At 33.0% G+C, this 19,255-nt stretch overlaps 1 protein-coding gene across 2 annotated transcripts in view; it reads left to right on the plus strand.

The window, feature by feature from the left end:
* Positions 1-2,731: 2,731 nt before the first annotated feature.
* The window catches only part of LOC134697276 (uncharacterized), a 93,756-nt gene continuing 77,232 nt past the window's right edge, over positions 2,732-19,255 (plus strand). The window contains exons 1-3 of one of the 2 annotated variants that reach the window (XM_063559449.1): positions 2,732-2,817; positions 3,672-3,756; positions 9,416-9,913. In XM_063559449.1, the coding sequence (XP_063415519.1) occupies positions 3,702-3,756; positions 9,416-9,819 (459 nt within the window). In that variant the 5' untranslated portion in view covers positions 2,732-2,817; positions 3,672-3,701 and the 3' untranslated portion in view covers positions 9,820-9,913. Of the gene's footprint in view, positions 2,818-3,671; positions 3,757-9,415; positions 9,914-19,255 lie in introns of those variants that run through there. The other variant, XR_010103092.1, reaches the window with a different exon arrangement.

A 19,255-nucleotide genomic window follows, 5' to 3' on the forward strand; every position in this document is an offset into this window, starting at 1 on the left:
TAATACAGTAAAGCTATTTGTCATTTAGTGAATTCAAATATGTAATAAAAAATCTAATTCCATATGCTAAACTAAGTGATAAATGAGGTTGAAATTTAGAATTTTACTTTAGATTTGAATTTCTTTGATATTTCTATCTATCAGACATTATTGTTGATAAAACAGATAAACACTTGCAGTATTTTGTAAACAGATAAGAATAGTTATCAAAGGTACCAGGATTATAATTTAATACACCAGACGCTCAGATCAAAATAGTTATAAATCCAAACAAGTACAAAGTTAAAGAGCATTGAGGACCCAAAATTCCAAAAAAGTGTGCCAAATACGGCTAAGGTAATCTCTTCCTGGGGTAAGAAAATCCTTAGTTTTTCGAAAAATGTTAAGTTTTATAAACAGGAAATTGATAAAAATGACCATAAAATTGATATTCATGTCAACACCGAAGTGCTGACTACTGGGCTGTTGATATCTCTTTTCCAAAGTTTTCACTTAATTTGTGTAATTTTTTTTTATACAAATTATTCATTGGTATTAACCTTTCGTGATTATAGAAGAAGAAAAAAAAATTTTTGGCTTCATATTTATCTACTTTAAAGAAAATTAGTTGTTAATTTTTTTCATAAAAATTGGAACAAATGACCTATGTACAGTGTCAAGTTGAATGTAATTTTAAACCATGTGCCTGTTTTCAAGCTTATTATTAAAATCATTCGAAAAATGCATCTTTCCCCCATAAAATCGAAGTTCGAGGTCACCAAAAATTACAGTTAACCTTAGCAACGTCATTAACTCCCCTGAAACTGTATCGTATGCCTTTAGGTTTGCATCCAAACTTAAAGTATCGAATTAGTATTGTCAAAACCGGAATAACAAGCAAATTCAATTACAAAAGCAATGGTTAAACACAAAAAATATACCTTGTGGTTTATTCATTGTCTTTTTGTTTGTCAACACCTTAAAATAGAAAAAACATGTGATATTTCAGTATTTAAATAAATGTATTTAGAGTATTAATAGGATACATAATAATGTCTAATGAACATAACGATTTGCTTCAAAGGATTGTTGAAGTTTTTATTTTAACAGAAGTATTGTACATGTATGATCGTGCAAAAGTATAATGTGTGTAGGGGACTATATCATTTTAATTATAAACATAAACCACGATAGTATGAAAACTGAAAGATGATCAACAAAAAAGTAATGTTGTTATGAGGAAATCCTTTCCTTTGAAAGTTGCATTTATTTTAGTTGAGAGGGTTTCATTAAAACCTTGGTATTAATATAAAATTATTTGCCTCTGAGCGCATAGTGATTTTCAAGCTAGAATTCACAAGGTAGTGAAAACGTCAAGTACTAATAATGGTTTCCACATTGAAATCAATGCATTTTTGCATAGGTTACATAAGGGTTACTTACAAGTTTATAAGCACAACTTTAATTATCAAATTCATAATCAGAGTAATATATACTTCCATTTGGATGATGACAAGGAGAAGGAGCGAAGGAAAACGGAGGGGAAGGAGGTGGAGGTGGGGGAGGAGGAGGAGGAGACAAAAACTGTTAGATATATTTATAACTATCAAACTGTAGATTAAATTCACTTTCAATCAGTTATGACCCATTTATCAAACAATATGTATGCCAACGTTATAAACCGACATATGGCTCCCGTTTTATTCAAACAGCTTTCCCCAGATAGGTTGTCCCTAATGACGTAGATTTATTTACAGAATTTAACCCCTGTTGAAAGTTTTTCTTCCTACTTGCTCCAACTTTAACAAACTTATAAAAAGTTCTCACTTAATTGACAAACAATTCTTATTTAAATTCTCATTTGGAATACTCACGCTAAATCTTGAAGTAAATAATCTAAATTAAGTTCTTGCTAGTTGAATATCATCAAAATAATATGTATTCAATTTTGAGGATTAAAGTATATATAAATGAGTACATCCTTAATGATGATACCTTATACACGGACAATTGTTATTATTTATGTCTATTCAAACATTAGTTTTTGTGTGTACTTTTTTTTAAAGACTACGACTTAACCTTAAATAATACTTTAAATTTCACAGAGGTATATTGGGAAAAGAAGACTTGAAAACTTGTTTACGGTATAAGGATTCCGGAGCTGGATTTTAGAATTGAGGTTCACCTTTCAAGAATTGGCAGATCAGAATAATGGGTGATAAACCTTAAAATTATAAAAACAATATTTTTGATTCTTTTTAAGAAAATCATAAATAAAAAATAAATACCAATAAGTAAACGATAATTTAATACTTGCTAAAATTCGCATTGATAATCTTAAGAGAGACTCCACGATTTGGATATTTGTATCGCATGAACTGGTTATTATTAAAAACTGTATTGTATCATTAACATAAGAAAAATTTAAACAGGGCACATTAAGATATCAATCAAAGTTATTACCCCTTCTCTTTTTAAAAATCCACATATACTTCATGTTAGAACATCTCTCCCTTTAAATGTGCATTTATGCATTTTCATGATTCATGATAACATCTTTGGTGTAAAGCAATGCTTTTCACTTGGTTAAGAAGAAAAGACAATTTTACAGATAAACATCTTAAAATGCTTCCTATGCATTAAAACTTCTATTATATCTTTTAATTGAAAACATTTGCAGCCTGTTTTGTTTTCGTTTGATGTGTTAGAAAAATGAATATGCATAACAGTGACTTAGGATATATAAACTGTTGTTCCCTTATACATATATCCATACACCTTTGATTGACAACTTCAACTTCAGAGTTGTAGCAGCAGAGCCTTATATTATTTATAAAGGTAAGTGTTTGTGTTTGTATTTTCTTCAATAATTGCTAACAGTTGAAATTAAAAGGACTTACATAAGTGATTTAGCAAAACTAATTATTTCAGAAAATAAGTTGTATAAAAAAAACGATTGTTTATCTTTATTTGTTTTTTCCTTTACATTTTATATCATCGCGCTGTTTTGTTAACACAAATACTACAAGTATACTGAATTCTTTTTTTATGCATACATGTTGTTAGTTCAGTAGAAAAAGATAATCAACTAACATCTCTTGTGGAGAGTTGTCTCATTGGCAATTATACAATAGCTTGTTCATAAATGTCGTAAAAAAATCTATCTTTAACTATTTATTTAATATATTTTCAATTGTTGAATGAAAATGCTTTTGTAATATACTATGGTTTCGCATTGTTATGGTTTGTCTCAAGCAAAGTTTCAGAGTTCCTGCGTTGAAATAAACTATTATTGATACACTCACTCCCGGTACGTTTTTCTGTTAATTAACCACACGGATCGTTCAAAGCCATATGGTGTGGTGTTTGTACTACTTGGCTTATATTGACTTTTGCAAGATATGGCACATCTCTTTAAATTTTGATTTAACTTCATTTGGATCGCCTTAAGTTGAAGAGTTGAAATATCGTTTACGTTTGTTCTGTTGTTTTATAAAATAGAGTGTTTGATTTGGTTAGGTTTTACGAACTTTTCTTTTTTTAATTTTTTTTTGAGTTCGATATTTGTGTTTATACTTTTTTACTGAATAAGATGAATGCATGTTTAAACACATGCATGTACGATGTTTTCCTTATGGCATGTATTTATTTACGAATCATATAAATATTATTTAGGTAATATTCTCTTGCAGATACGCTCATCAACTTCAAAGGCAATTATAATGACTACTATTCTAACAGGGATCTTGTTTGTGTCGATGTGTCTTGCAAGTACTGGTAAGATTTTAATTTATCGATAATTCGTATATTTTCTCTTTGATCTTACTGACAAATATTTTCGAGTATCGACGTACTGGCTGTATCACTGAAAATATTAGGCAATACATTGCGTGACGTCATATCATTGCGTGACGTCATAATAACCGATAAACAGAATAATAGGTAGTTGATTTTTTGATACTGACCATATCATGTTGAATATTTTAACTCGCCCTAAAGGGCTCGTCTAGATATTCCACATGATATAGTCAGTATCGAAAACTCAACTACCTATTATTCTATATTTTCCAAAATGTACAAATATGTAATGTATTGATAGCGAAAAGTGTTTCAAGAACATCGTGTTGCTTAATTTGACTAACAAATACGACAACCATTAACTTAACAAGAAGACTGCTTGTAGTAAGACTATTTTGTGACTGCCAAAAAAATCAACTTAGACGGATCAGCCACCAAAACAACTTTAAAACGAGTCTTGCACAAAGCTCACTTCGATCACTCTTGCTTAAACCATAGTAGTTAACGTTTGCCTTGGTCCACCATTTACTATTTCAACTTATGCCTGGCGCTCGCTTGCATTGGCTGTAAACATACGATAAATTGTCCATGTTTCTTATCATATACATTACTACATGTATTCAATCTTCAAGGGAATTTTCGATTTGCCTTTTGCATATCGAAAACGCTTTTGTAACCCTTTAAAATAAGTTTACGTACATTGCATAAATAAACGAAGACCATATTCTTCAAATCATAAAAGGTTTTGGTCGAAGGCAAAGTTCTAACCCGTTTAATAATGTAGCAGCCCGTAAATATTCATAAGCTTACAGTTTGGTAATGATAGCATCGAATAACAAGGGTTTTATACGTATTCTAAATAGAAATATATTTATGACAATATCTAACATTTGGTTACAGGGTAATATAAACATGCTAAATGACAGTAATGTTGGTGTACAACAATAACACTGATTGTCTTTAATGAAGGGTCCTATTATTTCGTTTTGTTATTAAAACAAAAATGAACCTGCATTAGGAATCCGTAGTTTTGATATGCAAGGATAGTTAGGAAATCAAATTAATTTGCTCACATTAATCAAACAAAAGAATGGGTATGTCAGTATTACCAATCAATAAATATAGTAACGTATAATGATGTATTGACTAATATAATGATTACACAATTATGTCGGCTTTGAGATCCAACTTTACACAATTATTTCGGCTTTAAGGGCATCCGATACAGTTTCTCGTTTAAATGTCATTTTTATAAATTTGTAATATGTTGTAGGCCTTGGCGAGTTATAAAATAAAACACAAAATAAAACATAGGTCACCGTGCTTGATTTCGAGGAAATTGAGGCTGAAAATTGGGGATTTGTGCAATTTTGTAAAAAAGTTAGGCAATGTTAAAAAAATTTGGAGCAGATATTTTTGGTCGTAAATTAAGTTAAGATCGGGTTCAATCTGAAGCTGTGATAAATGACAAAAAGGGAAAAAATAAATCACTACATGAATAACTATACAATTATTCAAGCCTTGCTTGTCATTGCGGACTATATGCTCAAAGTGGTATTTTTTTAAACATAAAAAAATAGAAATAAACTGTTTCTGAAAATGTCATTTTTATAATTTTTCTGCATACATTGTATTTTGTCATGCTTTCTCCAAATCCCAAATAAAAAATATAGGTCACCGTGCTTGATTCCATGATAAACGCGATTTATCCTAAAAATTGCGTCCCCCCTTTGTAACCTCAACGTTAGCGCTAAAGTGCACGACGTCGCTGGCAGACAATTTCGACGTTATCTCTGCAAATGACCGGAGACATTTTTCAGATATATAAATATTGCTTGTAACATGTGTAAATTACTATCTATAAATTGGTAATATTTTTTCTGGAAATAAAATCATGTGAATAACAAATCCCTCTCTCCGTTTGTGGTCTAAGTGAGAAAGATCTCAAAAACAGTTATTACGGACTGTTGATAATTTTTACGGCTTTTAAAATTAAAGACTCGGCAATTTAGAACTTGACATACAGATACATTTACTGTACACACTCGTATATTATTTCATACCGTATGTTGACCTCTAGATTTCTTTTGTTTTGTTTGGTGGGCTGCAGTTTCATAATGCGGGGTTCACACATTGCCGATTATTGCTCCCGTTTGAGATCAGACAGCAATACCACACGAAAAGTGAAAAAGTCGGATTAGTATCCTCAATTATCTGGAATGTCCTATCATTGTCTGAACACAGTCGTTTTAGTTCGTAACAGATTCTTACGGGTCGGGAAGGGTCCGAATAGTTCGGCAAAGCACCACGACAGTTAGGTGCGTCCCGTAACATTCGGGACAACTCAGCCGATTTTGTCTAGTCGGATTACAATCGTGGCTATGTCGTGACAGATTCTGCTGTATCGGATCGAATTCCGAACAATGTCTTGTGTATTCTGGACGGTGTCTTGTGGAACGGGAATGATTTGGAGTAATTTTGCATAGTTGGTTTTCTGTCGATTGAGTCCAGATTGCATCCAGATCTTGTCGATTGCGAACCGTTTTTTGCCGAAACCGTTCAGAAACAGTCCCGTTATTAATACGAAATTAATCAATGATACCCACGTCAGAGTCCCGATAATTACAGAATACAATACGACTGAGACCAGACAAAGCCGTTTGCAATGCTATAGAGCGGACCGTGATAGAATTCCGTTCCGACAGTACCTGATCATCCCGAATATGCCGACAGTTTTCTAACAGATATCTTCCGTCAGCGTCGGTTCACGGTCTGGTCACTGTCTGATCTCTGTCGGATCACGTTCGGTAGAGGCGGGACGAAGTCGTGACATACTCGGTCGTTAAAGGTCGAATTTTATCTGGCGAAAAATACAAATCGGGTTAGAAGCGGATTCAGAACGGGATTATCGGGACTAATTCGCTTAGAAACGGTTGAATATCGTCGCTTCCTGAACACTATCTGATTGTTGTCGTGATCAAATTATTTTTTTTTTACAAGTTTTGATTTACGTTTGAATTTCCATCCACGATTCACAGGATCTTGATCAGACTTTTGATAAATTTTAATCGGGAATGGTCCCGTTCGAGGACGGTAGTAAAAATCGTGAATGTGTGACCCCAGCTTAACAAATATTCCCTAAAATCCTTTTATTCACGTTTTACTCACTGAGAAATCCGGTTTTGTTGATACAAATTAAAAGTTAACGTCGTTTGGACAGTAAATCAAATTTAACGCGCATTGCAATTCGAATTAGAATTTACGTTAGTACGTAAAATATTTTGAATGCGAACTTAAACTAATTCGAATTAGTTAATGCGAATCGAATTCGAATTACGTGTGAACTCAGCATTATCCTGTAAACGGAACTTTTTTTTGTACAAAAATTGTAGCACATAAAGTAGGCCGTTACTTTTCTCGTTTGAATTGTTTTACGTTGTCATTTCGTGATCTTTTATAGCCGACTATGTGATATGGGATTTGCTCATTGTTGAAGACCGTACGGTGACCTATAGTTATTAATTTCTGTATCATGTTTGTCTCTTGTTGAGAGTTGTCTCATTGGCAATTATAACACATCTTCTGTTTAATGTGGTCAGAAAACAAAAGCAAAATCTTATAAAGGAGAAGTTTCCAATTTGCTAAAGAATGCTTTTGTCCAAACAATGAAACTACAACTGTGATTTTTTTTATTTGGCAAATACGATTGGATTAGTTGCGATTAAAATCCTTCTCTCATGGCGTTGGTCAATAACTATATATTTTTTTCCACCATATAGCGCGTACATAAAATATCGCACGTCCATTCCTCTGTCTGTCCTTCTGGTTAATTAAATTTTTCAAGTGTACAATTCTTGTTAACTTTCTATAAAACTGATATCGTATGGACACGCTCGAAAATCACTGCATATCAACTATTCTTTAAAAGAGTTATGCCATTCGGAAATATTGATTATATTGGAAATTGCACTGTATTTGCTGTCATTTCGTCATTTCTCTAATATATTTATAAAAAATATAAAAAATATAAAAAAATAAATAATAAACAGTTGCTCTACGAACTCATGATACGCCCGTCGTCTTATGATTTTGGATAATATGCTGTACCATGTTTACGACGGACAGACGGACGCGGGTATTTGTATACTATAATATGTCCCTTCAAATTTTTTACGGATGTATACACATATTAATTCTTGGCTATTGCCTCTTGTTAGATAAAATACGTGCAACGTGGAAGAAATAGGAACTTAAATAAAATAAAATAAATAAATAATCTTTATTTCAAGAGGACGATCCCATTAGTTTGAACTAATCTTCCTGAGAGTCCTCAAAAACTTTGTTCTTTTATAAAAGTTGTTAGCGGCGTTAACCTACATTTTCTGTATTAGTTTTAAAATATCATTGGTTTCTTGTGATGTAATAAAATATCAATCATTGATAATGAATGATAACAAAAATGATAATTGACATACAACAAAAGGGTCAGTCGTCTTGAGATTGCTCACTATGCGATATTTTGTAGAAGAGCTCAAAGAAACAGTATTTTTTTATTTCTTATAATGTTATTAGACTGTTATCCTGTTAGAATCGAATGCACAAATATTAATGGCGTAGAAGTTAGCATGCGGGAGAAACAGAAATTGGAGCATAAAAATTCCACATTACGTTTCTTATTACGGAACATTACACGCATTGCGTCCCGCAAAAAGTGACGTTTAGCGGGATTTCAAACGCTTAACGTCGCGCCAAGAGTAAACTCCCTTGAAACTGTATCGGATGCCCTTAAGATCTAACTTTACACAGATACGTCGGTTTAAAGATCTAACTTTAAATATTTCAATTTATATTGCTGCACCGACACTAAAAATAGAAGTTTTGATATCTCATCTTGGTTTATAATGACAATGTTTGTTCCCTTATAGACAAAATTTTGTACTCATAATTAAACTATATGCCTGACGAGAGATTCAACTTTTTTCATTTATCATTTTAAAGAGTAACTTCATCTATTGATCAGTATATGAACATGACAAAAGTGTAACTGGAACCAATTCATTCTTTACTTACTTTACAAAAAGATTTTGATATATTTTGTTAAGAAGAGAAGGGATTGAGTTCATATTGTTAGCACATTGTGTGCAAATCTAAACAGAAAAGATTTTGAAATGCAGCAAAATGGAATTACTGCATAAAAGTAGTTAAATAGCTATCAAATTTCAAAATTTCTAATGCACGTCGTAGGAGAATAACGTGTTGTTATATGTTATAAATATGTGTTATTAAACTTACGATGAAATACCAAATTTTGATTGGATAATACGAGAAATACAGTTTGCTCTATCTCTGGCTATGAGGTTTTTCATATACTGTTTTACATAATTAACATACATCTCGTCACTTTTGTTACATTTCAAATGAATGTAACGGATGATAGAGCAAATCGTCACCCGTCGATAAACATTGTCAATCTTAACTCGCCTCGGTTGACAATGTTATTTCGGAGAAACAAGCTGATCTACCACCATCTCTAATAATACATTGTTCAATGTAAAATGATTTGTAAAAGGCATACTATATGTTCGTGTATACATGTGTATATTATACTATTTCAATATATTTTTATTTATTTTTTCAGCTGCATTGTCATATTCATTAGAATCAGGAAAACACGAATTCATTACAGGAGATATAGTCAAATACAACAAGCCAATTTACAACGGTGGCGCTGCTGGTGTTGCTGCATATAACCCCTTGACGGGTGTATTTACTACTCCAGCTACAGGTGGTACTTACTTAATATCTGTTACCTTGATGTCTGGCTTTAAATCCGCCCATCTTACTGTAAGGAAGGGTCCCGCACCACCGGGGACGAAAGGACTTATTTTGGGGTGGCTATTCACTGATAAAACCTTTAACATAGCATCACTATCTATCGACTATGCTCTGGCAGACGGCGACACGATTTGGGTAGAAATTACCACTGGAACGGAACTTTTTGATGTTTATAACACTTTCAGCGTAGCAAAGATAGCCGCCTAAATATAATATAATAGTTCCTCATATCAGCCTAAAACATATAATGGAACAAAACATATAAGCAGTGAATTCTATTAAATAAAGTTTACCATTTTTTTTATATTGGTACAATTTTTTATCGAGTAATTGGCTAACAAATTGATTCAAAGTGTTGTTTAGAGATTTGTGTACCTTATACCTAAAACAAAAAATGTATTCCATGTATGTATTATTAGTACATTGTATGTAATGTATTTTATTGTAACTTCAACTTTGTAATAAACATATTTTTCTAATCTTTAGACGATTTATCCTTTTCCTGGCATGTTGATTATTTGTAATTAATCAATGTGTAGTTTGTTTGATCTCGCTACTTTCTAAGTAAAAATTCGATTGTTATTAAAATACATGCTTGATGATGTCACATCTATTAGTAGAAGAAAAATCTTTCTTCAGATAATTCGTAAGGAAGGATTGAATTTGTCTGCATATTGTGTATAACACAACCAAATATTGTGCAATACGATATCTATAAACTTTTGACAGTTAGTTTTAAAGTATTCAAAATGCTCGGCAGTCCTCACGTATTAAAATTTAAATATATCTGTTTCGACTGGATAATTATCGTATTACACTCGATACAGTAGTATAATCTATATATCTTAGACGGATATGAATGAGCACATTGGGAAAAAAGGAGAACCAAACGACACATACAACTTACAAATATTAAGGTACATTGTAGTTTGGGGGGTTAAATTTGCGCGCCGTCTGCACATAAAGTTGCGCAATGATTTCGTATTTCGCGAGTTTTGTCGTAATTTGCAATCACAATGTCATTTGTTTATAAACATAATATTTTCTATTCAAATACATTGAGAAAGAAATGATTAACTAATAACTTCAATTTCAAAACTGAATAAAGTTTATTGTAAAAATTGTTATTGTCGAAATAGTACTTTTGTTCTAAAAAAATATGAAGCATATGAGGTATATTTCCGGCAGGAATCAATTATGAGAATGTGGTCTCTTCTGTCACAGGATAGATGATATCGAAGCTATTTCTAGTTTAGGAAATAAGGCGAATGGAGAGTTAATGAAGAACTTATGTACATTTATTTGGGTATAATTCTTTTTTATCTGGAGGTTAAACACGAAAAGAACAATGGTAAGGTGATGGTACTACATGAAAGAAATATTTTTAGTCCAATGATCGATTAATCACTTCTTTCAAAGAACATATATAATGTTTTTATGAGATATATATGAAATATATATCTTTGACCACATAAAATGCCCTGATCGGCACACAACCATACACCGGAGTAGGGAGTTGATGGAACTGTGGGTAAATAGCGGAAAGGTTATACATGGAAAATGCTGGTTGATTTTGGATTACACGAGGAGTTTGTTATGTTTGATAACCGATGTAAGAGTTCAAACGCCATTTCCAGGTTTAAAAAGTCTATTTTCTATTTTGGATATATTGTGTTTCCATGTTTTGCATCTGTCTATATAAAGTTCAAGTATTTTTTATAAGTGCTATTCTATCCTTTAACAATAATGTTATATGGAGATTTTTACATGAGTTTTATCACTCCGTTTAAGATTTTCAATTGCCAGCTGTCTTTTCTATTTCCTATAGATACATCTGCAGATTGCAATGAAGCTTGTTTTTAGAGCCAACGAATGCTTGTTACAATCCAGTTGAATTGTATAGATGTATACAGATAGTTATTCATTCAGACATGTATATAAATAATATAATTTGTGAAGTGGTCGTCAATAACAAAGCATTGCACTTGCGGTGTATGCGCGAGACTCCATTTTCACAGTTTGTTTTATACATAGTTTTATCATTTACTTGTATATATATATTCACGTTTGGCCTAAGTTGAGTTCACCTGTGTAAAACACACACTGTTTAGGCATGGCATCTTTACATACCTGATACGTGAAAATATCATGCAGAATATGATATTTATCAAAGTATGACACATTTGCTACATTTAAAATGTATGCGCTTATTTATCTTCGTACATTAATAGAACACATGTGTACATTAAATGAACGTGAGAGGTCATGTTTATGTTACATGAACGTTAGAGGTCATGTTTATGTTACATGAACGTGAGAGGTCATGTTTATGTTACATGAACGTGAGAGGTCATGTTTATGTTACATGAACGTGAGAGGTCATGTTTATGTTACATGAACGTGAGAGGTCATGTGTATGTTACATGAACGTGAGAGGTCATGTTTATGTTACATGAACGTGCGAGTAACATGCATATCTGAAAATCACAATCGTACTAAAGAATTTGCACAATTATATTATAATGAGGTTCTAGCCTGCACCCGAGTTCTATAATGATTCTGTGTTCAGGTGTGAATCCTGTAGTTTTAACAACATGAATCACATGAATACAATACAACAACATATCTACGTACAACTATAGTGTGAAACTGTCGAACACGTTATTGTAAAAGACCGAGGAATAGGTGTGTCTGGATCTCGAGGTGTATAACTAACTTACACCCCATTCTTAACCCTAAATTTGTTAACATTTATTATGAAATGAAAAAAAGAACCAATAACATATTTATTGACAAAATAAACCATGGTCTATAGGAAGTTTTTATTTTTTATTCAAGAAACCCCACTAGTAACCTTTCTTTGGTTATTCTCGTTCTAACTTTGACAAGTGGGTATATTTTACAAATGTAAAAGATGTTTGGCAAATTCTTGTTACATCCATATGATAACGGTGTCGTGTATTCTAATTACAAACACTCCTTGTGTTTAGTTGTCAATATGAAAGGGTATAAGACGGACGACATTTTATGGCAAACGTTGTATTTGGCAGAAGAGACTAAAGATAAAAAGCGATATCATAACCCAAAGTATTTTGGAACTCCCTTATTGGGGGCATTCAGGTGCTTAACCAGCCAAGGTATGGAACTCAAAACAAAAAAAGGGTCAAACCATTTAAATGCATTGATTTTTTATTAACAAAAGTCTGGTCAAAAGCACGGAAAAGGGTTGAAAGTCTTAGTTATTAAAAAAACAACATCAGAGTTTTGTAAACAGTTAATTAATAATTACAAACATATTAATAATAACTCAAGTCAGCACAGAAGTGATGACTACTCGGCTGGTGATACACTCGCGAAATTAAAACTCTACCAGCAGTGGCATCGACCCAGTGGTTGTAAAATAAACTTATTATAGATATCAGGATTGAAATTTTATATTTGCGGCAGGTAGCGTTTCGTCTACAAAAGAGGGGCGAAAGATGTCAGAGGGACAGTCACTCATAGATGGAAAATAATACTGACAACGCCATGGTTAAAAAAAAAAACCCAACAAACAAATACTAGTAGACATAACACAACATAAAAACTAAAGACTAAACAACATGATCCTCACAAAAACTGAGGGTGATCACATGTGCTCCGGAAGGGTAAACAGATCCTGCCCCACCCGTGGAAACTGTTGTGTTGCTCATGTTATCACAAATTCGGTAAAAATTGTAATTCGGTAGGTCACATTCATGAAAAGGGAAAGGGATTGTAATTACGACGTAAGGAACATATACAATATCATCTGTTAAACGGTTATTTCTTAACGGAGTCAACCAACTCGTGATGGCGGTCGTAACATTTACATTGGATGATTTCAACATCACCATTTGGAATTCTTGGTTAAGAGCTTCCTAATGAGTAGCAACACTCTACTAGGAAATCATGATTTTAAATACAAGCACGGTAATATCGTATCAATCGGGATATATATATACTCCATGATGCTAGAATGTTGCTATTGAGACATAGAAAGTTCACAGTTGGGAAGCTGAAATCATCTCTTTTGTCGTAAAGTTTACAAAGACTCATCAGTGACGCTGGAATAAAAATAAATGTGAAAGAGGCCAAATAAAGTATGAAGTTGAAGAGCATTGGGGAACAAAAATTCTTAAGTAGTGTCGGTCTGTCTGAATTGCACTATACCGATTTTCAGAGCTAAATCTTTTATACTTTTTGGGAAACGTTTTTAGTTGTTGTTTTTTTTAACTTTCGAGGTAAATTGTTGAATTGAAAAAAATTAATAGCTTTAATGTTCATCTTTATCAAAATAGTTAGAGGCTTCAACCAGTTGCCGGTTTATCAAATGGATAAAGAAATACTCATTTCTGATTACTAGTAATAAGTCTGGTCACGCATTATCTTTCACGTTCAAAAAAATGCGTTGCCTGATCGTTCACGATCAAGTTTGATGTAAACTCAACAAATTCAAGATTTCATAAACAAATTAATGCTTTGAAGGGAATACTATACTTTATTTTTACTGTAATATCAGATACACCAAAGATTAAATTTCAAATGTATCATGATATACTGAATAATGACCCTTGTTATATTATTGTTCGTTTATGTGTGTGTTGCATCTTAACGTTGAGTCGTTTGTGTTTTCTCTTATTTTTTGAGATATTAGATAAGACGTGGCACGGTACTTGTCTATCCCAAATTCATGTATTTGGTTTTCATGTTATATTTGTTATTCTCGTGGTGTTTTGTCTGATGCTTGGTCCGTTTCTGTGTGTGTTACGTTTCGGTGTTATGTCGTTGTTCTCCTCTTATATTTAATGCGTTTCCCTCGGTTTTAGTTTGATACCCCGATTTTGTTTTTTGTCCATGGATTTATGAGTTTTGAACAGCAGTATACTACTGTTGCCTTTATTCATAGGTACAAAAAGCGTGTTTTTTTAAAATTTATTTCATAGACATGCATTGCGCCGTTTGTGTTTTTTCATATAGTACTGGATATTTTCTTTATCTTTTTTCACAGTTATGTAAAGGAAGTTAAACTATTTTGACAGACATATTTTTTTTATTCGGATTTGTTCTGCGTTTTGAAAATTAAGCAATTTTTACCAAAGATTCTGATCTAGAATTTACACTAAATGTCTTTCACGATCCGTTACCAATGCTTTCACGATCGTCTCTCAATACTTGACCGTCGTTAGATATTCTTTCACGATCAATTGTCTCGTTAAGCCGAATGACAACCTTGACTGTAGTTGTACGTAAGATATGTTGTTGTATGGTATTTATGTTATTTATGTTGTAAAAACTGTAGGATTCACTCCTTAACACAGCAGCATTATAGTAATTGGGTGTAGACTAGAACCTTATAATAATATAATTGTACACACATTTTAGAACGATTGTCAATTTAAGATATGCATTTTACTCGCACGTTCATGTAACTTAAAAATTAACTCTATAGTTCACGTTCATATAATGTACACAGTATTTTCTTAAGTACGAAGAAAAATACGCGCATAGATTTTAAATGTAGCAAATGTGACATACCCTAATGAATATCATATTATGCATGATAGTTTCACGTATCAGGTATTTAACAAGGTCATGCATAATCAGTGTGTTAACAACAGGTGAACCCAACTTAGGCCAAACGTAAATATATATATAGATGGATAAGTCTGTTGTAGAGTTGTCACTGGTTCAGACGTACTTATTAATATAATTGTTTCTTTGACTGTATCTTACATTACTTTGTAAAATCCTTTCATATAGATAATTTAGCTGATCTGTACAAATAACATCATCATGTCTTATATACCATGTACTGTAGTACGACGCTATATTAAATCTGACGTGGAAAGGTAACACGCGGCCACCGATAGCTTCATTTTATAAAGCCCAGGTGGTGGTCGTGTGGTCTAGCGCGCCAGTAACAGTGCAGGCGATATGGTGTCACGATCTCTCAGTAGCATGGGTTCAAATCCCAAGGAGGGAAGAACATACATTTTGTGAAAGCAAATTTACCGATCTAACATTGTTAGGTTGATGTTTAGACGAGTTGTAAACCGCAATTTTTATACATGTACATGTAAAACAAATTTCGTTGTAGAAGGGTCTAAATACAGCACAAACAACATTTTCCAAAAGATCAAAAAAGTGAAAAAGGATATTTAAACCAAACGCATTTGACTAACAGGTCGAACAACTGATGTTTTTTAACCCTGTTGACTGCCATTGGCGTTTGTTAAATAAAATTGATCACATGATGTACCAAAATTGATCTTAATATAAAATTAATACTAAACAGCAAACAATTTGACTTGTGGCCACGATGTTATGCCACAAACATAAGGTGTCAATATTTTATTGGTACACTACATCCGGATACATAACTTGTGACCACGATGTTATGCCACATAAGGTCCCCCAGTCTAATGGTTGGTCACTAACTGCAAGAAAAGATATCCGAAAAATTTGCAATCGGTTTTACGTCATGAACATTTAAAAGATATATAGTTTACAAGTGTGAACAAACCTTATGCACAGGTAATTAACAATGTGTATAGTTGTGAACAAATTTAATGTGAAACCAGTGTACATTACATTAAACTAATTGTAAACATGTTTTTACTGTGCATGGCGTTCGGTGTGAACACGGCCCATATAAGCGTATGATAACACTATGCATAAAACAAACTATGAAAAAGGCGTCTCGCGCTCTCAATCTATGTGACATCATCAAGCATGGTCGCCTTTTTTCTTTTATTGTGGTTATAGGTAATTTAGAGGAATGCAAAGACAATTTGACGACATAATCGAATTTTTACTCAGAAAGTAGCGAGATCAAACAAACTACACATCAACATGCCAGGAATAGGATAAATCGCTTAATAATAAGAAAAAAATAATTTATTACAAAGCTAACGTTATAATAAAATAAAATACAATATACTAATAATACATACTTGGAATACCTGTTTAGTTTTCTGTATAAGGTAGACAAATGCACCGTGTAGAACGCCAAATGTGGGATGTCCGCCATGTTTGACACGGGGTGGCAATTGTGAAGCTACGAAAATCTATCAAACTAAGTTCAAGTATCAAATTTCGTTTTTAAAATTCTTTGTACCATATAATAAAATTGAGAATGGAAATGGGCAATGGGTCAAAGAGACAACAACCCGACCATAGAACAGACAACAATGTATTGCACGGAAGGAACCGAAACACAATCTATTTCCTGCAAGCAGAAGCAGTCGATTTCAGGGCTCTGTTTTCTCAAACACCTCTCCCTTGTTTACCGTGTTGCAGATTTTGAGGCTTCAAATTTCTAGATAAAAAACTACTTTAGACGACTCCCCTCCCCTATCATGTATATACAATTGAATTTATATCATGGAAGTTATTCAAAAACCAGCTTCTTACTTTAGATTAATTGGCTCTAACATTAGTTTCCATCAAAATATAAAGTTTCGCTCGGGGTGTCGGAATTGACATTTCAAGGGTTAGAGGCTTTAAATAAAAAATAGAATAGATTTGCATATACACTTGTCTTTATCTGATACTTTTTAACTCAAAGATATTTACTATATTATGATTACATATTATATAATTAAAGACTGCAGGTACTTCTTTTTGACTCAAAATATTTTGTTTTTTTAACTGAAAAAATATTTGTTTTCCCTTTCAGTCACTATCATGGTCAGAGAAAAGTCACAGCTGTTGCTCAAAGCTCGAAATATATAGACAAATCATAGAGCAGACCTCCATATAAGATTTGGCCGAGGCCACTAACAGTCAACCTTCACACTTCTCCATCAAAGTTCATCACCGGGAATCCTCTCAAAAGCAATCGTGCACGCAGCCGAAAACACTCTCAAAAATGAATTCGATTACTCTCCAATGAAACACCCACCGGCATCTTTATCATCAAATGACAATACAGCTTCAAAAAATTCTCTGAACCTGAAATTATCGAGATGCTTGATTTTCTAGATCTTGATTGACAACATATTTGTTACTTTTTGAGGACGTGTTTTTCAACATACTGTCGCCATACCGATGGAAAACATATTGTTTCCCTCTTCTTGTCGGCTTGTTTCTTTATTATTATGAGGCCTTCTATCTTGACTAATGCCAAGAAATGGACAATGAGGGTCGGTTGAAAACAAAACGTTACGACAAACGAGATGATTTCAGTTTCCTAGTTGTGAACTTTCCGTTTCGTTATAGCAACATTCAAGAAGCGCCTGCATACGGAGTATTTATCTACCAATTGATACAGTATTCCAGCACTTGCATTTCCTACTATCATTATCTTGAACATTACACCCCAGCTCTATTGTTCTACTTCACAGGTTCTATTTATGAAACAAGAGTAAATTTTACTAGATCTACTGTTACGAATAACAATGGATTTTGACCACAGTCTGTTACGAGCGGGGATTTTGGAAACCCCTGCTTCCACATTCCGCAAACAAAGTTCATTGTTATTCGTAACAATAGAAATTGATTACTTTTTAAATAGAATGAACATAAGAAATTACTAATAGTGTTCACTACAAATTGTTTCATGATATTAAAAAAAACTCTTTAGGAAATTCCAATAGCGAAAAAAAAAAAATCATATCTTCTGAATACAAAAATAATTCTTTAATTACTTTTCTGCTGAAAGTAATATTTTTGTTTTCCAGTCATATGTCTATTCTAAAGCATTGATGTTTTTAAAAAAATTGGGGATCCTAACTCTCGGACCAACCAACCCCTCGTTATCCAGTGGCCGATCATGGGTAGGAGTTACGCGGGCTATACCCGATATAAAGATCAATGTTTTTAACTGATTGGAACCCCAACCCTTTCTGATGAGTTGAGACTCCAGCTGGATCAGCCCCTGCCCCAAAAGAGAGTGCTACCAAATAAAAAATATGTATTGTAACGATAACCGAGCGGTCAGGCTTTGTTGTTAACTATAAATATTGGAACCCTTAGCGTGTTGCTATAAGAATGGGGTATATGAACTAAAGTTATAACCGGCAACTCTTATTTGGTAACGTGGTTCTCTGGTATCGTGCTTCTCTGGTATCGTGGTATTCGAGTAGATCTACAGTTGGTTCTGTATAGTATCGGTTTTGTGGTACGTTGTGGTATTCTGATAGATCTTGGTTTGGTTCCGTTTAGGTTTTTGTAAGAATAACAGACTCGTCGAATAAAAATCAACTTGTATTTACGTGCAATAAATATCAGCAATTCGTACACATAATAAATAACTTAAGTAACAGTATTCTAGTTTAACAAATAAATACCTTACTTTATTAGAATATCGTAAAGAAAATGGATAGCGGAACTATAATACATAAATACCTAGAAAGTTTACGAACAAGATAGTTTGGTAATCGGCAAATGGTAACGGAAATTCAATGTCAAAAGATAACGTTTCTCTCGAGAAGTAATTCTCTAAATACAACTTGTTATGGAACTAACAAGCCAACATTATACGGAAATAGTCTGGTTATTTCTGGTTATTCAATCGCTTGGAATTAGCGTGTGTCACTTGCCCAGGGTAAAGTCGTACTGAAGCCTTTTTGGCTTACTCCACTGTATTTATACTTTGGTAAACCATTACCAAAATGGTTTA

The sequence above is a fragment of the Mytilus trossulus genome, chromosome 14 (assembly GCF_036588685.1).
Source record: "Mytilus trossulus isolate FHL-02 chromosome 14, PNRI_Mtr1.1.1.hap1, whole genome shotgun sequence".
Taxonomy (NCBI): Eukaryota; Metazoa; Mollusca; class Bivalvia; order Mytilida; family Mytilidae; genus Mytilus; species Mytilus trossulus.